A 15998-nucleotide genomic window follows, 5' to 3' on the forward strand; every position below is an offset into this window, starting at 1 on the left:
GAAATACATTTGGTTTGCAGATATGTATTATTATTAAAAAGAATATAACATTATCATAATCTTTAGTATTATTATGCTACATGTGAGACATAACCAGACATGTTAACATAGACAACTTACAAGAATGTGTTTACCAGGCTGTGATGAAAACACTTTTCTAATTCAAACATGCAAGGATATATATTTGATACAATTTCCCACTTTAAAACTGTTGCTGCAATATCACTTCTCAATGTGTACATTTCAAGCTTTCAACAACAATAAACCAACCATCTCAATAATGTTTCTCGGACTAACACACTGTTGAGTTTCCTATTTACTAAAGAACAACCACTAAGACAAAACACAAAAAGTTGTAATATAATTTGTATACATGTCATTCTATATGGAAAACAGGTACATTCTGAAAGATTATGATGTAGATGTGATTTTTAATTAATCTCTCAATTTAGGATAATCCTGTTTATTTTATTTAGAAGTGGTTAAATATACATTTTTATCATCTCTGCTCAAAAATTCTAACGCATTAACAAGAGATGAGAGCAAGTAAGCGCACCACCACATTGTCTGTCCTAGTGGGGAATTAAAAACAAGAACACTTCCCTGTCATCAAACCAGCTACAGGAAACCGTAAGTAATTAAATCTATGCAATTTTCTAAAGAAACGTGTTGTGATTTTATAAGAAAAGGTTGAAATAAATGGTTTCATTTCCAGTTGAACTCCGAGGGATCCATCATATAGTGTGTCCTGAAGTCATCAGGAAATGTCCTGAAGTCATCATTTTGTCTGAAAAAAAAGAAAAGAAAAACATAGGTAAGTATAAGCTGTGAAAACCTTGTAATGCTTTTTTATATTCAAAATGTAACTGTGGCTTAACCAGCAATAAAATGTGAGTACGTGTGATAATGAGGTTGCAGTGACATACAAAATACAAAAAAACAACAACATATAGCCTCGGGGTAGACCCATTAGATTTATATTGAACATGAAGATAATCTGAATACCCTCTGTGTGGGATGACATTCGATGTCTGAAACTCAACAGGTGCTTCAACAGGTCATCAATGCAGTAAAGACACACTGGGACATAAGAATGGATTCTTATATTTATTGTTTTACGCTAATCGCATAAACATATCTTGCACTTCAAAGCTAAGCAGTGAAAACCTGTGAGGTGGTTATATCCTCCCTCTCACCTTGACCAGAGTGACTGTGAAGCTGTAGAGGAGGGAGATGAGGAAGAGGACCAGGAAGATGCAGGCCATGTTCCAGTTCTCCTCTGCAGTGTCTGCCAGAATGGGATCAGACCTGTTCTCGTCAAAGAAGACACCCTCCACCTCAAGGAGCTCTACTCAAAATGAAAGAGGAGATTGTCAGTGAGAAAAAGTTGCAGAAACAGGCTAGCCTGGACTCCAAACTGTAATGCTCTACTACAATGATGAAAGAGGCTAGAAACAGGCTAGCACCAGGAAAATGTTATTGTATCAGAATTGAGTGAACAGGCAGACAGACACCTGGTTTGGATATGTTCAGGGCCAGAGTCTGGGTGGTGTGGGTCACCCTGCAGGTGTAAACAGCCCCCGGTGTCAAATCCTGGTGTGCCAGGCTCAGGTGGCTCCTGATGCCGAACATTCCTCCTGGTGCCCTGTAGGGGGTGCTGGTGTTGTTATTCCACAGCTCTGTGACGTTGTCCAGCAGCCAGGTGATGTTGATGTCTGAAGGGCTGAATCCAAGCACTAAGCAGATGAGTTCACTGGGACCCTGGAGCAGGGTTGCTGTTGGTGCGGAGGGGGTCACTGAGCCTGGAGAGAGAGAGAGATAGTGAGAGTCATGGAAGGAGAGACTGGAGTGGATGAGACTGGGGAGAGAGGGGGCTGTATGACTGATAGTCTGGAAGAGAGACTGGGTGGATAGAGGGGGGGGGGGGCTGCATGACTGATAGTCTGGGAGGGGAGAGAGGGGGCTGAATGACATAGTCTGAGAGAGAAACTGAGTAGAGCATGGATGCTGGATCAGGACAGGAACTCGGGTCATGGTATTTGATCATGGGAAAACTAGGTTGGAGTCATTCAAACTTGTTTTTCAACCACTCCACACATTTCTTGTTAACAAACTATAGTTTTGGCAAGTTGGTTCGGACATCTACTTTGTGCATGACACAAGTAATATTTCCAACAATTGTTTACAGACAGATTATTTCACTTATAATTCACTGTATCACAATTCTGGTGGGTCAGACGTTTACATACACTAAGTTGACTGTGCCGATAAACAGCTTGGAAAATTCCAGAAAATGATGTTATGGCTTTAGAAGCTTCTGATAGGCTAACTGACATCATTTGAGTCAATTGGACGTGTACCTGTGGATGAATTTCAAGGCCTACCGTCAAACTCAGTGCCTCTTTGCTTGACATTATGGGAAAATCAAAATAATCAGCCAAGACCTCAGAAAAACAATTGTAGACCGCCACAAGTCTGGTTCATCCTTGGGAACAATTTCCAAAAGCCTGAAGATACCATGTTCATCTGTACAAACAATAGTACGCAAGTATAAATACCTTGGGACCACGCAGCCATCATACCGCTCAGGAAGGAGACGCATTCTGTCTCTTAGAGATGAATGTACTTTGCTGCGAAAAGTGCAAATCAATCCCAGAACAACAGCAAAGGACCTTGTGAAGATGCTGGAGGAAACAGGTACAAAAGTATCCATATCCACAGTAAAACGAGTCCTATGTCAACATAACCTGAAAGGCCGCTCAGCAAGGAAGAAGCCACTACTCCAAAACCACCATAAAAAAAGCCAGACACCGATTTGCAACTGCACATGGGGAGAAAGATCATACGTTTTGGAGAAATGTCCTCTGGTCTGGTGAAACAAAAATAGAACAGTTTGGCCATAATGACCGTCGTTACGTTTGGAGGAAAGGGAGTGGGAAAGCTGCCATTACAGTCGTATCGCGAGATCTTGGCCAACAACCTCCTTCCCTCAGTAAGAGCATTGAAGATGGGTTGTGGCTGGGTCTTCCAGCATGACAACGACCCGAAACACACAGCCAGGGCAACTAAGGAGTGGCTCCGTAAGAAGCATCTCAAGGTCCTGGAGTGGCCTATCCAGTCTCCAGACCTGAACCCAATAGAAAATATTTGGAGGGAGCTGAAAGTCCATATTTCCCAGCGACAGCCACGAAACCTGAAGGAACAGGAGAAGGTCTGTATGGAGGAGTGGGCCAAAATCCTTGCTGCTGTGTGTGCAAACCTGGTCAAGAACTACAGGAAACGTATGATCTCTGTAATTGCAAACAAAGGTTTCTGTACCAAATATTAAGTACTGCTTTTCAGATGTATCAAATACTTATGTCATGCAATAAAATGCTAAATAATTACTTAAAAATCATACAATGTGATTTTCTGGATTTTTGTTTTAGATTCCATCTCTCACAGTTGAAGTGTACATATGATACAAATTACAGACCTCTACATGCTTTGTAAGTAGGAAGACCTGCAACATCGGCAGTGTATCAAATACTTGTTCTCCCCACTGTATGTACATGTTTATAATCCACATAGTGTGAATATTGTTTTCCATAAAGTTAATAACCCCCTAAACCGAAATATGACCTTTTGGATCCTTTATGATCTTTCTTACCCCCTATTACTTTTAGGGTTCTAAATCTCCCTCGTAAGGCTTACCAGTTATGTCAAATGTTAGGAAGACCTGTTGGTTGTAACAAAAACAAAACATAGAACTTACATTTGACCCCATCTTTTCACATACTTTTTATATGGGTCTTTTTTAATTGAGCATGTTGTATGGCTCCAGCCACTTGGAGGCTCGGTGCATGTACAAAGAAAAAGTACCCAACTCAGCCATTGCTGTATGTTAACTGAAATAATGGCAATGCATGTAGTCCTGCTAAGGTTTTCATTGTTTTCTTGTCAGAGTTTTATGGTTTTGCATATGACTGTGCATTATACTCTGTCGCAATAGGGTTGAGGATCAGATCAAGCCTATTGGGCATTCTTGATCAATTATTGATCCAAAAAAGACACACACCGGTTCTGGGTTAATTCCATAGCTGTTTGCATGGCTTGGTAGTGTATTAGCCTGGTATGAGACATGATAAATAACACAATTTAAGTAAAGTTTAAAATAAACATTATTATCCTAAATTGAGAGATTAATTAAAAATCACATCTACATCATAATCTTTCAGAATGTACCTGTTTTCCGTATAGAATGACATGTATACAAATTATATTACAACTTTTTGTGTTTTGTCTTAGTGGTTGTTCTTTAGTAAATAGGAAACTCAACAGTGTGTTAGTCCGAGAAACATTATTGAGATGGTTGGTTTATTGTTGTTGAAAGCTTGAAATGTACACAATGAGAAGTTATATTGCAGCAACAGTTTTAAAGTGGGAAATTGTATCAAATATATATCCTTGCATGTTTGAATTAGAAAAGTGTTTTCATCACAGCCTGGTAAACACATTCTTGTAAGTTGTCTATGTTAACATGTCTGGTTATGTCTCACATGTAGCATAATAATACTAAAGATTATGATAATGTTATATTCTTTTTAATAATAATACATATCTGCAAACCAAATGTATTTCTGAAAACCCCTTTTTGCATCTTCAATAGTTGTAGATGTTCCAACGTTCGTAGATGACCCTCAGGGTCATATAAAAACCAGGGTTGCTGTAGAGTGGACATAAGTTCAACACTCAGGAGTCAATGTCCTATCTTTTGTCTTTTTCATAGCCTGAGAGAGAGAATATATTCCACACTTAAATAATAGGTCATCATTCACGCACACACAGCCCTGTCTTCATAGTTGTTTATAGTTTATTATCATAGTTTTGTCATAGCTTCTAATTATCGTTTCTAATCACAGATTGAATATAGTTGGCCTTGGTTTCTAATCATACTTTCTAATCAATAAGCGGGTTAAGTAGACCCTAAGAGGGCAGAAGCTATTGTTTACAAACATGTTACAAACAAGTTTCATTGTATAAATAGCCTTCATTTTTTAAAACATACATGTAAATGCCTAGAATTAATACCTATCGCTCTTAAATAATATATATCTATATACAAACATCACCTTGGATATTCAACTCCCCTTCAAAAAGTTCCTTGAGGAAGGAAGGATTCCCCGATTATCGTGTTTTGGAGTTCGGGTAAGGCCGTTAGTACAAAAACGTAGAATAGCATCTGTTTCATCTGCTCTTCCGAAGACGTTCAGAGTCCCTAATGCTGCATGTATCCCTGTTTGTTGGCTGTCCGCTGTAAACACAAAAACAGCTTTTAAAATAGGGTGCACACTTTCTGTTTTTAAATGTATAAATTTTATTATGGATTTTATTTTTTGGGACAAACGCCGAAAATAGTGGGATGTTGAAGGGCTACGTAAAGGACCAGGCGCAGTTTGCTTCTGAGAATCCCCGTCTATCCCCGTCTAACTGTCGCTTCCCAATCAATTATGTCCGGTAGCCTCTGGATATCCTGCGAACGTTAGATAATATTAACATGTTATACAATATATATACACATTTTTAAAATTACAAGAATATGGGCATTTTACATTAAAAAAAAATCTGTCATCGGTTTAAAACACATCTCCTGTTTAATATTACAATAATATCCATAATATTCAAACAATTCCCTGAGTCCAAATCTTAAAATATATTTTTTCACAAACTCACCTTCAGAAAGCTCCATTAGGATGGATTCACAGACTCTTTTTATCTGTCCTGGCCGATAGATATTCGGGGCTGTTGACCTGTTGGCTTGTTGCTGCGCTAAAGCGGTGCTAACAGGGTGGGAAAGTATATGCTTCACTAGACTCGTTCGCGGTCATGGCTCAAAAGGAGAGAAAGTACGGAATTAGTTTACGGGGCATTGTGGTGACGTTTTTTTTGGGCGATATCATGTATGCAACACCCTGATTATTTGGTTTAGAGAACAAAGGCAGTGAATTCAAACAACAGGAGGGGTGACGAGACATTTTGTATGCATGTATTGCCTTTTTGATTTCCTGCATCCTCAGGGTTAGCACCTTGGGGGGTGTCCGATGTAAATGTAAAGACCGGGGTGGGGGCACCGGGCGCTGATTAGAAATATCAATGTTTGACCCCGGGGGTCGGTCTAGACATACTGTATTCTTTCTGGGGTGTTTGACTTTTTTCCCCCCCACATCCTCTGGGGTGTTTGACTTTTTACCCCCCCACATCCTCTGGGGTGTTTGACTTTTTACCCCCCCACATCCTCTGGGGTGTTTGACTTTTTACCCCCCCACATCCTCTGGGGTGTTTGACTTTTTACCCCCCCACATCCTCTGGGGTGTTTGACTTTTTACCCCCCACATCCTCTGGGGTGTTTGACTTTTTACCCCCCACATCCTCTGGGGTGTTTGACTTTTTACCCCCCACACCTCTGGGGTGTTTGACTTTTTACCCCCCCACATCCTCTGGGGTGTTTGACTTTTTACCCCCCCACATCCTCTGGGGTGTTTGACTTTTTACCCCCCCACATCCTCTTGGTGTTTGACTTTTTACCCCCCCACATCCTCTGGGGTGTTTGACTTTTTAGCCCCCCACATCCTCTGGGGTGTTTGACTTTTTACCCCCCACACCTCTGGGGTGTTTGACTTTTTACCCCCCCACATCCTCTGGGGTGTTTGACTTTTTACCCCCCACACCTCTGGGGTGTTTGACTTTTTACCCCCCACACCTCTGGGGTGTTTGACTTTTTATCCCCCACATCCTCTTGGTGTTTGACTTTTTAGCCCCCACATCCTCTGGGGTGAGAAATTCGGATTTGAAAGACCTATGTGTTAATGAATCGAAAGTGCCCATTTTAAGAGACGCCGTCACACACTTTCTGATAGGGGGGTAGGCACATAAAGTATGCATGATAGTGCAAGCCTTGAATTCAAACGATCCCTACAGAGACACACACCCCAATACCCCTTTTGTTTTTGAAACACACACTCCCCCTGTCCCGGCACACGCACACACATTTTGTATGCATGTATTGCCTTTTTGATTTCCTGCATCCTCAGGGTTAGCACCTTGGGGGGTGTCCGCACACGCACATGGCTTTTCCCTAAGTCTTTTTCTTCGCGACAGACCGGGGTGATAGATGGAAAGGACATATTTCTATCGTTAAAAGGTGAGATACTGTTCTAAATTCCTTTTATTAATTCCAAAATATTTAGTACAAACTTTAAGACATGTTAGAATTAATGACCCAATCTTGGGTGTTTTATGTAAAAACATTGGCAGCCTACAGTTGTACATCATTACAACACCCCCAGTACTAAACTTGAATAACCTTTAATGTTTATAACATACCGTTGTAGGAAAGACTATAAAATAATACATCGTTTTTTTTAAGACATTGCATTTCTCCACGACAGACCGGGCGAGAGAAAACAAGAGATCCCCTTTCGTTAAAGGGTGAGATACCATTTATTTAATTCAAAATATTAAGTACATACAGTTTAAAGCATGTCATAATTAAACCTTTTTACTATTCCTTTCTTACAGATATAGGGCCTGGTTAGCCCTGACCTGCATCCGTTTCCAATTCCCCCTACGCCATGACATCCTTGCACGCTCCATCAAAGCTCCGTAAATTTTCCCTCCATGGGTAGATAATCTGTCCGGCATGTAGGTCCTAATTAATAAGATGGGTAGAAAATTAATCTGTTTAAGTCATAAGTAAAGTCCTTTCATAAAGAGGCTGTCATGATTGACTGTGACACATATTTAACACGTATTGCTTGTTAACAAAGACTACTGTTGTACATTGAATATCCACTAGCAGATTGTTGTTGGATCTCCACTATATCTGTCATGTTACTGTGGTCTTTTTAAAAGTCAATAAACATGTGTGTAGATTATACACTTTTGATCCCCCCGGTGTACATGCACCGAACATCCATAGGCTGGAGCCACCTGGAGCTCGGCACATGTACATATAAAGACAACTAAATAGGAAACTCAACAGTGTGTTAGGCCAAGAAACATTATTTAGATGGCTGTTTTATTGTTGTTGAAAGCTTGAAATGTACACAATGCGAAGAGACCTTGTTTCTAACACCCCAGGCAGAGACATACACACACAATCACCCTCCCAGACATTCCTGCTTCATAGATAACAACCCTAAGGGCACTAAAATAGGGGGTGTGCGACCCTTCTCTTTCAAATGTTCAAACACAGATTCAACCACAGTTCAACCAGTTCAACCAGGTCCCTACACATCAATCATCATGACTACTTCAAAGGAATAAATACAATATATGCATAAATTAGCACACCCTGTAAGGCGTGAGAACAGGAACAGGATGTCCTGACCGGATGCCCAAATATGGGCGTGCACACGTCATCCTGACATAGGGTCATAAACCATACATTTGACGTGTGCCATCTACTTTATTCTCTCTCAGGTTGATTGTGGAGGTCTCCACACTGCGAAATGTATATCACTTTAGACTAGAAATGCATTGAAATACTGATTTGTCATTAATAACCTGAACAGATCTGAGCACACAAGATATGTGGAAGCAATAGGTATTTCACATCTGTGCAGATGAAAGGATGTTCAAAGTGGATGAAAAAATAAAAAAGAAAGGCCATGATGTATTACTCCAGCCCAGGTGCAATTTAAATTATGTTCACTAGATGGCATCAGTGTATGTGCAAAGTTTTAGACTGGTCAAATGAACCACTGCATTTCTGTTCAAAATTTTGTATCAAGACTGCCCAAATGTGCCTAAATAGTTTATTAATATATTTTTATGTTCAAAATTGTGCATTCTCCTCAAACAATAGCATGATATTAATTTACTGTAATAGCTACTGTAAATTGGAGAGTGCAGTTAGATTAACAATACTTTAAGCTTTCTGCCAATATCAGATACAGTGCCTTGCGAAAGTATTCGGCCCCCTTGAACTTTGCGACCTTTTGCCACATTTCAGGCTTCAAACATGAAGATATAAAACTGTATTTTCTTGTGAAGAATCAACAACAAGTGGGACACAATCATGAAGTGGAATGAATTTTATTGGATATTTCAAACTTTTTTAACAAATCAAAAACTGAAAAATTGGGCGTGCAAAATTATTCAGCCCCCTTAAGTTAATACTTTGTAGCGCCACCTTTTGCTGCGATTACAGCTGTAAGTCCCTTGGGGTATGTCTCTATCAGTTTTGCACATCGAGAGACTGACATTTTTTCCCATTCCTCCTTGCAAAACAGCTCGAGCTCAGTGAGGTTGGATGGAGAGCATTTGTGAACAGCAGTTTTCAGTTCTTTCCACAGATTCTCGATTGGATTCAGGTCTGGACTTTGACTTGGCCATTCTAACACCTGGATATGTTTATTTTTGAACCATTCCATTGTAGATTTTGCTTTATGTTTTGGATCATTGTCTTGTTGGAAGACAAATCTCCGTCCCAGTCTCAGGTCTTTTGCAGACTCCATCAGGTTTTCTTCCAGAATGGTCCTGTATTTGGCTCCATCCATCTTCCCATCAATTTTAACCATCTTCCCTGTCCCTGCTGAAGAAAAGCAGGCCCAAACCATGATGCTGCCACCACCATGTTTGACAGTGGGGATGGTGTGTTCAGGGTGATGAGCTGTGTTGCTTTTACGCCAAACATAACGTTTTGCATTGTTGCCAAAAAGTTCAATTTTGGTTTCATCTGACCAGAGCACCTTCTTCCACATGTTTGGTATGTCTCCCAGGTGGCTTGTAGCAAACTTTAAACGACACTTTTTATGGATATCTTTAAGAAATGGCTTTCTTCTTGCCACTCTTCCATAAAGGCCAGATTTGTGCAATATACGACTGATTGTTGTCCTATGGACAGAGTCTCCCACCTCAGCTGTAGATCTCTGCAGTTCATCCAGAGTGATCATGGGCCTCTTGGCTGCATCTCTGATCAGTCTTCTCCTTGTATGAGCTGAAAGTTTAGAGGGACGGCCAGGTCTTGGTAGATTTGCAGTGGTCTGATACTCCTTCCAGTTCAATATTATCGCTTGCACAGTGCTCCTTGGGATGTTTAAAGCTTGGGAAATATTTTTGTATCCAAATCCGGCTTTAAACTTCTTCACAACAGTATCTCAGACCTGCCTGGTGTGTTCCTTGTTCTTCATGATGCTCTCTGCGCTTTTAAGGGACCTCTGAGACTATCACAGTGCAGGTGCATTGATACGGAGACTTGATTACACACAGGTAGATTGTATTTATCATCATTAGTCATTTAGGTCAACATTGGATCATTCAGAGATCCTCACTGAACTTCTGGAGAGAGTTTGCTGCACTGAAAGTAAAGGGGCTGAATAATTTTGCACGCCCAATTTTTCTGTTTTTGATTTGTTAAAAAAGTTTGAAATATCCAATAAATGTCGTTCCACTTCATGATTGTGTCCCACTTGTTGTTGATTCTTCACAAAAAAATACAGTTTTATATCTTTATGTTTGAATCCTGAAATGTGGCAAAAGGTCGCAAAGTTCAAGGGGGCCGAATACTTTCGCAAGGCACTGTATGTCCAGGGATATTTTTTTTTACTTACAACTTCATGCTAATCACATTAGCCTATGTTAGCTCAACCATCCCATGGGGGCACACTGATCCCGTAGAGGTTAAAACCTCTTAGGGATAGTGAGACGCTAGCGTCTCAAGTGGCCAATAGCCTCGGGAAATGCATCGGGACAAATTCAAATAAAATACGATAAAACTCAAACTTTCATTAAATCACACATGCAGGGTACTCAATTAAAGCTACACTCGTTGTGAATCCAGCCAACATGTCAGATTTTAAAAATGCTTTTCGGCGAAAGCATGATAAGCTATTATCTGATAGCATGCACCCCCCTGAACCACCTGAACGAGTTGTAAACAAAATAATTAGCGTAGCCGGCGTTACACAAAACGCTGAAATAAAATAGAAAACATGCATTACCTTTGACGAGCTTCTTTGTTGGCACTCCAATATGTCCCATAAACATCACAATTGGTCCTTTTTTTCGATTAATTCCGTCCATGTATACCCAAAATGTCCATTTATAAAGCAGGTTTGATCCGGAAAAAAACAGCTTTCCAAAACACGTCACTTCAAAACATTTCAAAAGTTGCCTATAAACTTTGCCAAAATATTTCAAACTACTTTTGTAATACAACTTCACGTATTATTAAACGTTAATAATCGATCATATTGTAGACGGGACAAACTATATTCAATAGAGAAAGTAAACAAAACATGCACCATTTTCCCTCTTGCGTAACTATCAACAGTGTAACGTTGTTCCAGGATGTGCCTCTTCTTCATTTCACCAATGATTAACTTCAACCTAATTCCAAAGACTGGTGACATCCTGTGGAAGTCGTAGGAACTGTAAAATGGGTGCTATCTAATTTCCCTTGGCAAAGACAACTGAGGGAACTGCCAGAGGAAAATATATATATATTCTGAACAGTTTTTCCTTGGGGTTTTGCCTGCTACATAAGTTCTGTTATAGTCACAGACATGATTGAACAAGTTTTAGAAACTTCAGAGTGTTTTCTATCCACACCTACTAATCATATGCATATAATTTATTCCTGGAATGAGTAGCAGGAAGTTGAAATTGTGCACGCTATTTATCCAAAAGTGGAAATGCTGCCCCCTATCTCGAAGAAGTTAATAAATCATGGTTTTACAAAAAGGATTGTACAACCCAGAATGAAGGGTTAGAAATGATGAAGTGTCTGGTTTTATGTGTTGATTTCCCTTACTTTAATAGACCTTTTGATAGAAGTTATAATATAATGCTTAATTTGTAATGATAATTATCACAGATTGAGTGATACAAGGAGGGAACGTGATTTTAAAAAATGGTATGTTTGTGCTTTTCTTTTAACTTCTTGACGCACGGATCCCTTTAGTGGGATCATTTTCGTAAACAACCGCTGAATTGCAGAGCACCAAATAAAAAATAAAAATAAAATATAGATTTATAATCATGAAATCACTAGTGAAATATACCAAAACACAGCTTAGCTTGTTTTTAATCCACCTATCGTGTCAGATTTTGAGAATATGCTTTACAGCGAAAGCAATCCAAGCGTTGAGTTTATCAATCACTAGTCAAAACAGTAAGAACAGCTAGCCGCAAATTAGCTTGGTCACGAAAGTCAGAAAAGCAATAAAATGAATCGCTTACCTTTGATGATCTTCAGATGTTTGCACTCACGAGACTCCCAGTCTCTATCCTAATCCGTCAATTATATGCATATTCTAGCATCTGGGCCTGATAAATAGTCAGTTTACCTTGGGAACGTTATTTTTCCAAACATAAAAATAGTGCCCCCTAGCTGAAAGAGGTTAACCCATTTCCGTGTTCTATGTTTGTGCTTTTCTAATAATCAATTTCTGTGTTCATGCAAGTGATTGATTGAACGAATCCTCACTCTCAGTATCTGCAATTTGTCAGTACGCCCAGACTCTTGTTTTGAGAACAAAAGATATCTCAGTTTCAAGGTCTCAGCTTAGAGAGAAGAAGCCTCGTGAGGTATTGGTCTGTCACGTGCATGACCCAGTATATGACGGTCACATAAATGAAGCAAATGTTAATGATTAATTAATTATGAATGATGAATAAGCTAAATCATTCAAATATAACGTGTCTGTATATAAGAGAACTAACTGGACTGCCCCAGTAGAGCACCTGATTGACATGTGTACTTGGTGCATTGAGTTGGTTGGAACCTCTCCAGCACGCTGATAGTAAAGAATGATTCATTTAAGATTGACTTCCAGTGTCCCTCTGTAGAATTTCCATGACAATGTTTACAGTAGGCTATATCCAGATTGATGGCATATAGTATTTGTGCCATGTCCATTCACTGTCATGCATTCTACTCGTATTGTCTCGTCCTTAAATTCCCGCATGGAGTCACTCATCTCAGTAATCTATTAATAAATGCATTAAATGCAGACTTCCATGTTATTCATGTGTTGTGTATTGTTTGTGTATTCATACATGAAATAAACTCAGCAAAAAAAGAAATGTCCCTTTTTCAGGACCCTGTCTTTCAAAGATAATTCGTAAATATCAAAATATCTCCACAGATCGCCATTGTAAAGGGTTTAAACACTTTCCCATGCTTGTTCAATGAACCATAAACAATTAATGAACATCCACTTGTGGAACGGTCGTTAAGACACTAACAGCTTACAGACGGTAGGCAAATAAGGTCACAGTTATGAAAACTTAGGACACTAAAGAGGCCTTTCTACTGACTCTGAAAAACACCAAAAGAAAGATGCCCAGGGTCCCTGCTCCTCTGCGTGAACGTGCCTTAGGCATGCTGCAAGGAGGCGTGAGGACTGCAGATGTGGCCAGGGCAATAAATTGCAATGTCCATACTAAGACAGCGCTACAGGGAGACAGGACGGACAGCTGATCGTCCTCGCAGTGGCAGTCCACGTGTAATAACACCTGCACAGGATCGGTACATCCGAACATCACACCTGTGGGACAGGTACAGGATGGCAACAACAACTGCCCAAGTTACACCAGGAACACACAATCCCTACATCAGTGCTCAGACTGTCCGCAATAGGCTGAGAGAGGCTGGACTGAGGGCTTGTAGGCCTGTTGTAAGGCAGGTCCTCACCAGACATCACCGGCAACAACGTCGCCTACGGGCACAAACCCACTGTCGCTGGACCAGACAGGACTGTCAGAAAGTGCTTCACTGTTGAATCGCGGTTTTGTCTCACCAGGGGTGTTGGTCGGATTCGCATTTATCGCCAAAGGAATAAGCGTTACACCGAAGCTTGTACTCTGGAGCGGGATCGATTTGGAGGTGGAGGGTCCGTCATGGTCTGGGGCGGTGTGTCACAGCATCATCGGACTGAGCTTGTTGTCATTGCAGGCAATCTCAACGCTGTGCATTACAAGGAAAACATCCTCCTTTCTCATGTGGTACCCTTCCTGCAGGCAAATCCTGAGATGACACCCCAGCATGACAATGCCACCAGCCATACTGCTCGTTCTGTGCGTGATTTCCTACAAGACAGGAATGTCAGTGTTCTGCCATGGCCAGCGAAGAGCCCGGATCTCAATCCCATTGAGCACGTCTGGGACCTGTTGGATCGGAGGGTGAGGGCTAGGACCATTCCCCCCAGAAATGTTTGGGAACTTGCAGGTGCCTTGGTGGAAAAGTGGAGTAACATCTCACAGCAAGAACTGGCAAATCTGGTGCAGTCCATGAGGAGGAGATGCACTGCAGTACTTATTGCAGATGGTGGCCACACCAGATACTGACTGTTACTTTTGATTTTGACCCCCCCTTTGTTCAGGGACACATTATTCAATTTCTGTTAGTCACATGTCTGTGCAACTTATTCAGTTTATGTCTCAGTTGTTGAATCTTGTCATGTTCATACAAATATTTACACATGTTAAGTTTGCTGAAAATAAACACAGTTGACTGTGAGAGGACGTTTCTTTTTTTGCTGAGTTTATGTATGATGACTGTAGGCCTATCTGCAGGGTGTGCATCCATGCTCGTATATGTGTATGAAAATATGTATGCATGAACATAATGATGAATATATATGTGTGTGCAGACATACAAACATGTATGAATGCATACATAAATGCGTTTTGGAGCTGTATGTTACTACAGACCTGAAAATACATAGGACTACATGTGAAAATGGAGGCAAACTCACTTTGAGATATATCTGGTGCTGTGAATCATTTTTTACATTACACCCTTCACACTGATGGCTTCCATATTGGTAAAAGCATTTACATTGTATAAGGTCTGTAGTGCTCTATTGATCATGTTGGGGGAGATGACAGGTAACAGTATAGGCCAGGGTTTCCCAAACTTGGTCCTCTGGTCCAGCGACAGTGGGTTTGTCCCGAGGACATGTTTTGGTTTTTGCCCTAGCACTACGCATCTGATTCCAATAATCAACAAATTGTCGAGCTTTGATCATTTGCATCAGCTGTGTAGTGTTAGAGCAAAAACCAAAACGTGCACCCCTTGGGGTCCCGAAGACCGAGTTTGGGAAATGCTGGTATAGGCTGAAGCATATGTCCCACACTGTAAAAAGTAATTAGTTCAGCTAACTACATTTTTTGGAGGAAACCCATTGCCTAGAACCATTTGAGTAACCCAAAGTATTACAGTGTTCAAGACTTAAAGTAATAAAGTGACATCACCAACCATATGGTTATTTTTAAGTTCTAAATACTTAACTGTTTTGTGTTCTATTGACTTTTTAACACTAAATTGTATTATGTATTCTGAAAATTAACGATTGAAGTTACTTGAACATTATTTGATGTACTGAACATAAACATGCAGGATTGCTTCTACTTAATTATTTACCTTCATTACTTTTCTTTCTTCAAACATGCATACAACATTGTGTAAAAGTATCCTAAATTCAACAACAAAAAACATAACTTGCAGAAACGTAATAATTCTATATCAGCAAAACACAGATAAATCAAGTGTTTTTTACTCAAATATCAACGTGTCTGACAACTACTGATATTTTAAGACATTTATTGATTTTTTCGACAGTATTCTTATTTTGACTCCTACGCATCTGGAATAGACACTGTAGTTAGGACCTTAAAAGAGGGCTGGCAGCCTCTTATCATTTAAGTAAAGATACAAAACATAATAGAATCAAGTAAGATTAACTTATTTAAGAAATGTTCAATTGACTTTAAAATATTAAATAATCATTAACTTTACATTAGCTGAACACGAATAAATACAGTTATTTACTCAGTAAGTTAATATTTGTTAACAGTACTCAAAAACATGAAATTATATGAAATCTTATTGACACACGATTTAGTACCACTTTTATGATTTGAGTTCTACTGAGGGTTGGAGATGTTTGAGTAGCCACTACTCATTTTCATTAATGAGTTAGCCAGTGACTTTTTAAAGTGTAGGTAGCCTG

At 39.9% G+C, this 15998-nt stretch overlaps 1 gene segment (V, D, J or C); it reads right to left on the bottom strand.

Moving 5' to 3' along the window:
• Positions 1–180: 180 nt before the first annotated feature.
• Positions 181–5728, bottom strand: LOC118938092. The segment is given in 4 exon segments: positions 181–787; positions 1197–1348; positions 1515–1802; positions 5713–5728. Coding segments are annotated over 4 exon segments (465 nt in total).
• Between the last annotated feature and the right edge of the window lie 10270 nt (positions 5729–15998).

Source organism: Oncorhynchus mykiss, chromosome 13 (genome assembly GCF_013265735.2).
Source record: "Oncorhynchus mykiss isolate Arlee chromosome 13, USDA_OmykA_1.1, whole genome shotgun sequence".
NCBI classification, from domain to species: domain Eukaryota; kingdom Metazoa; phylum Chordata; class Actinopteri; order Salmoniformes; family Salmonidae; genus Oncorhynchus; species Oncorhynchus mykiss.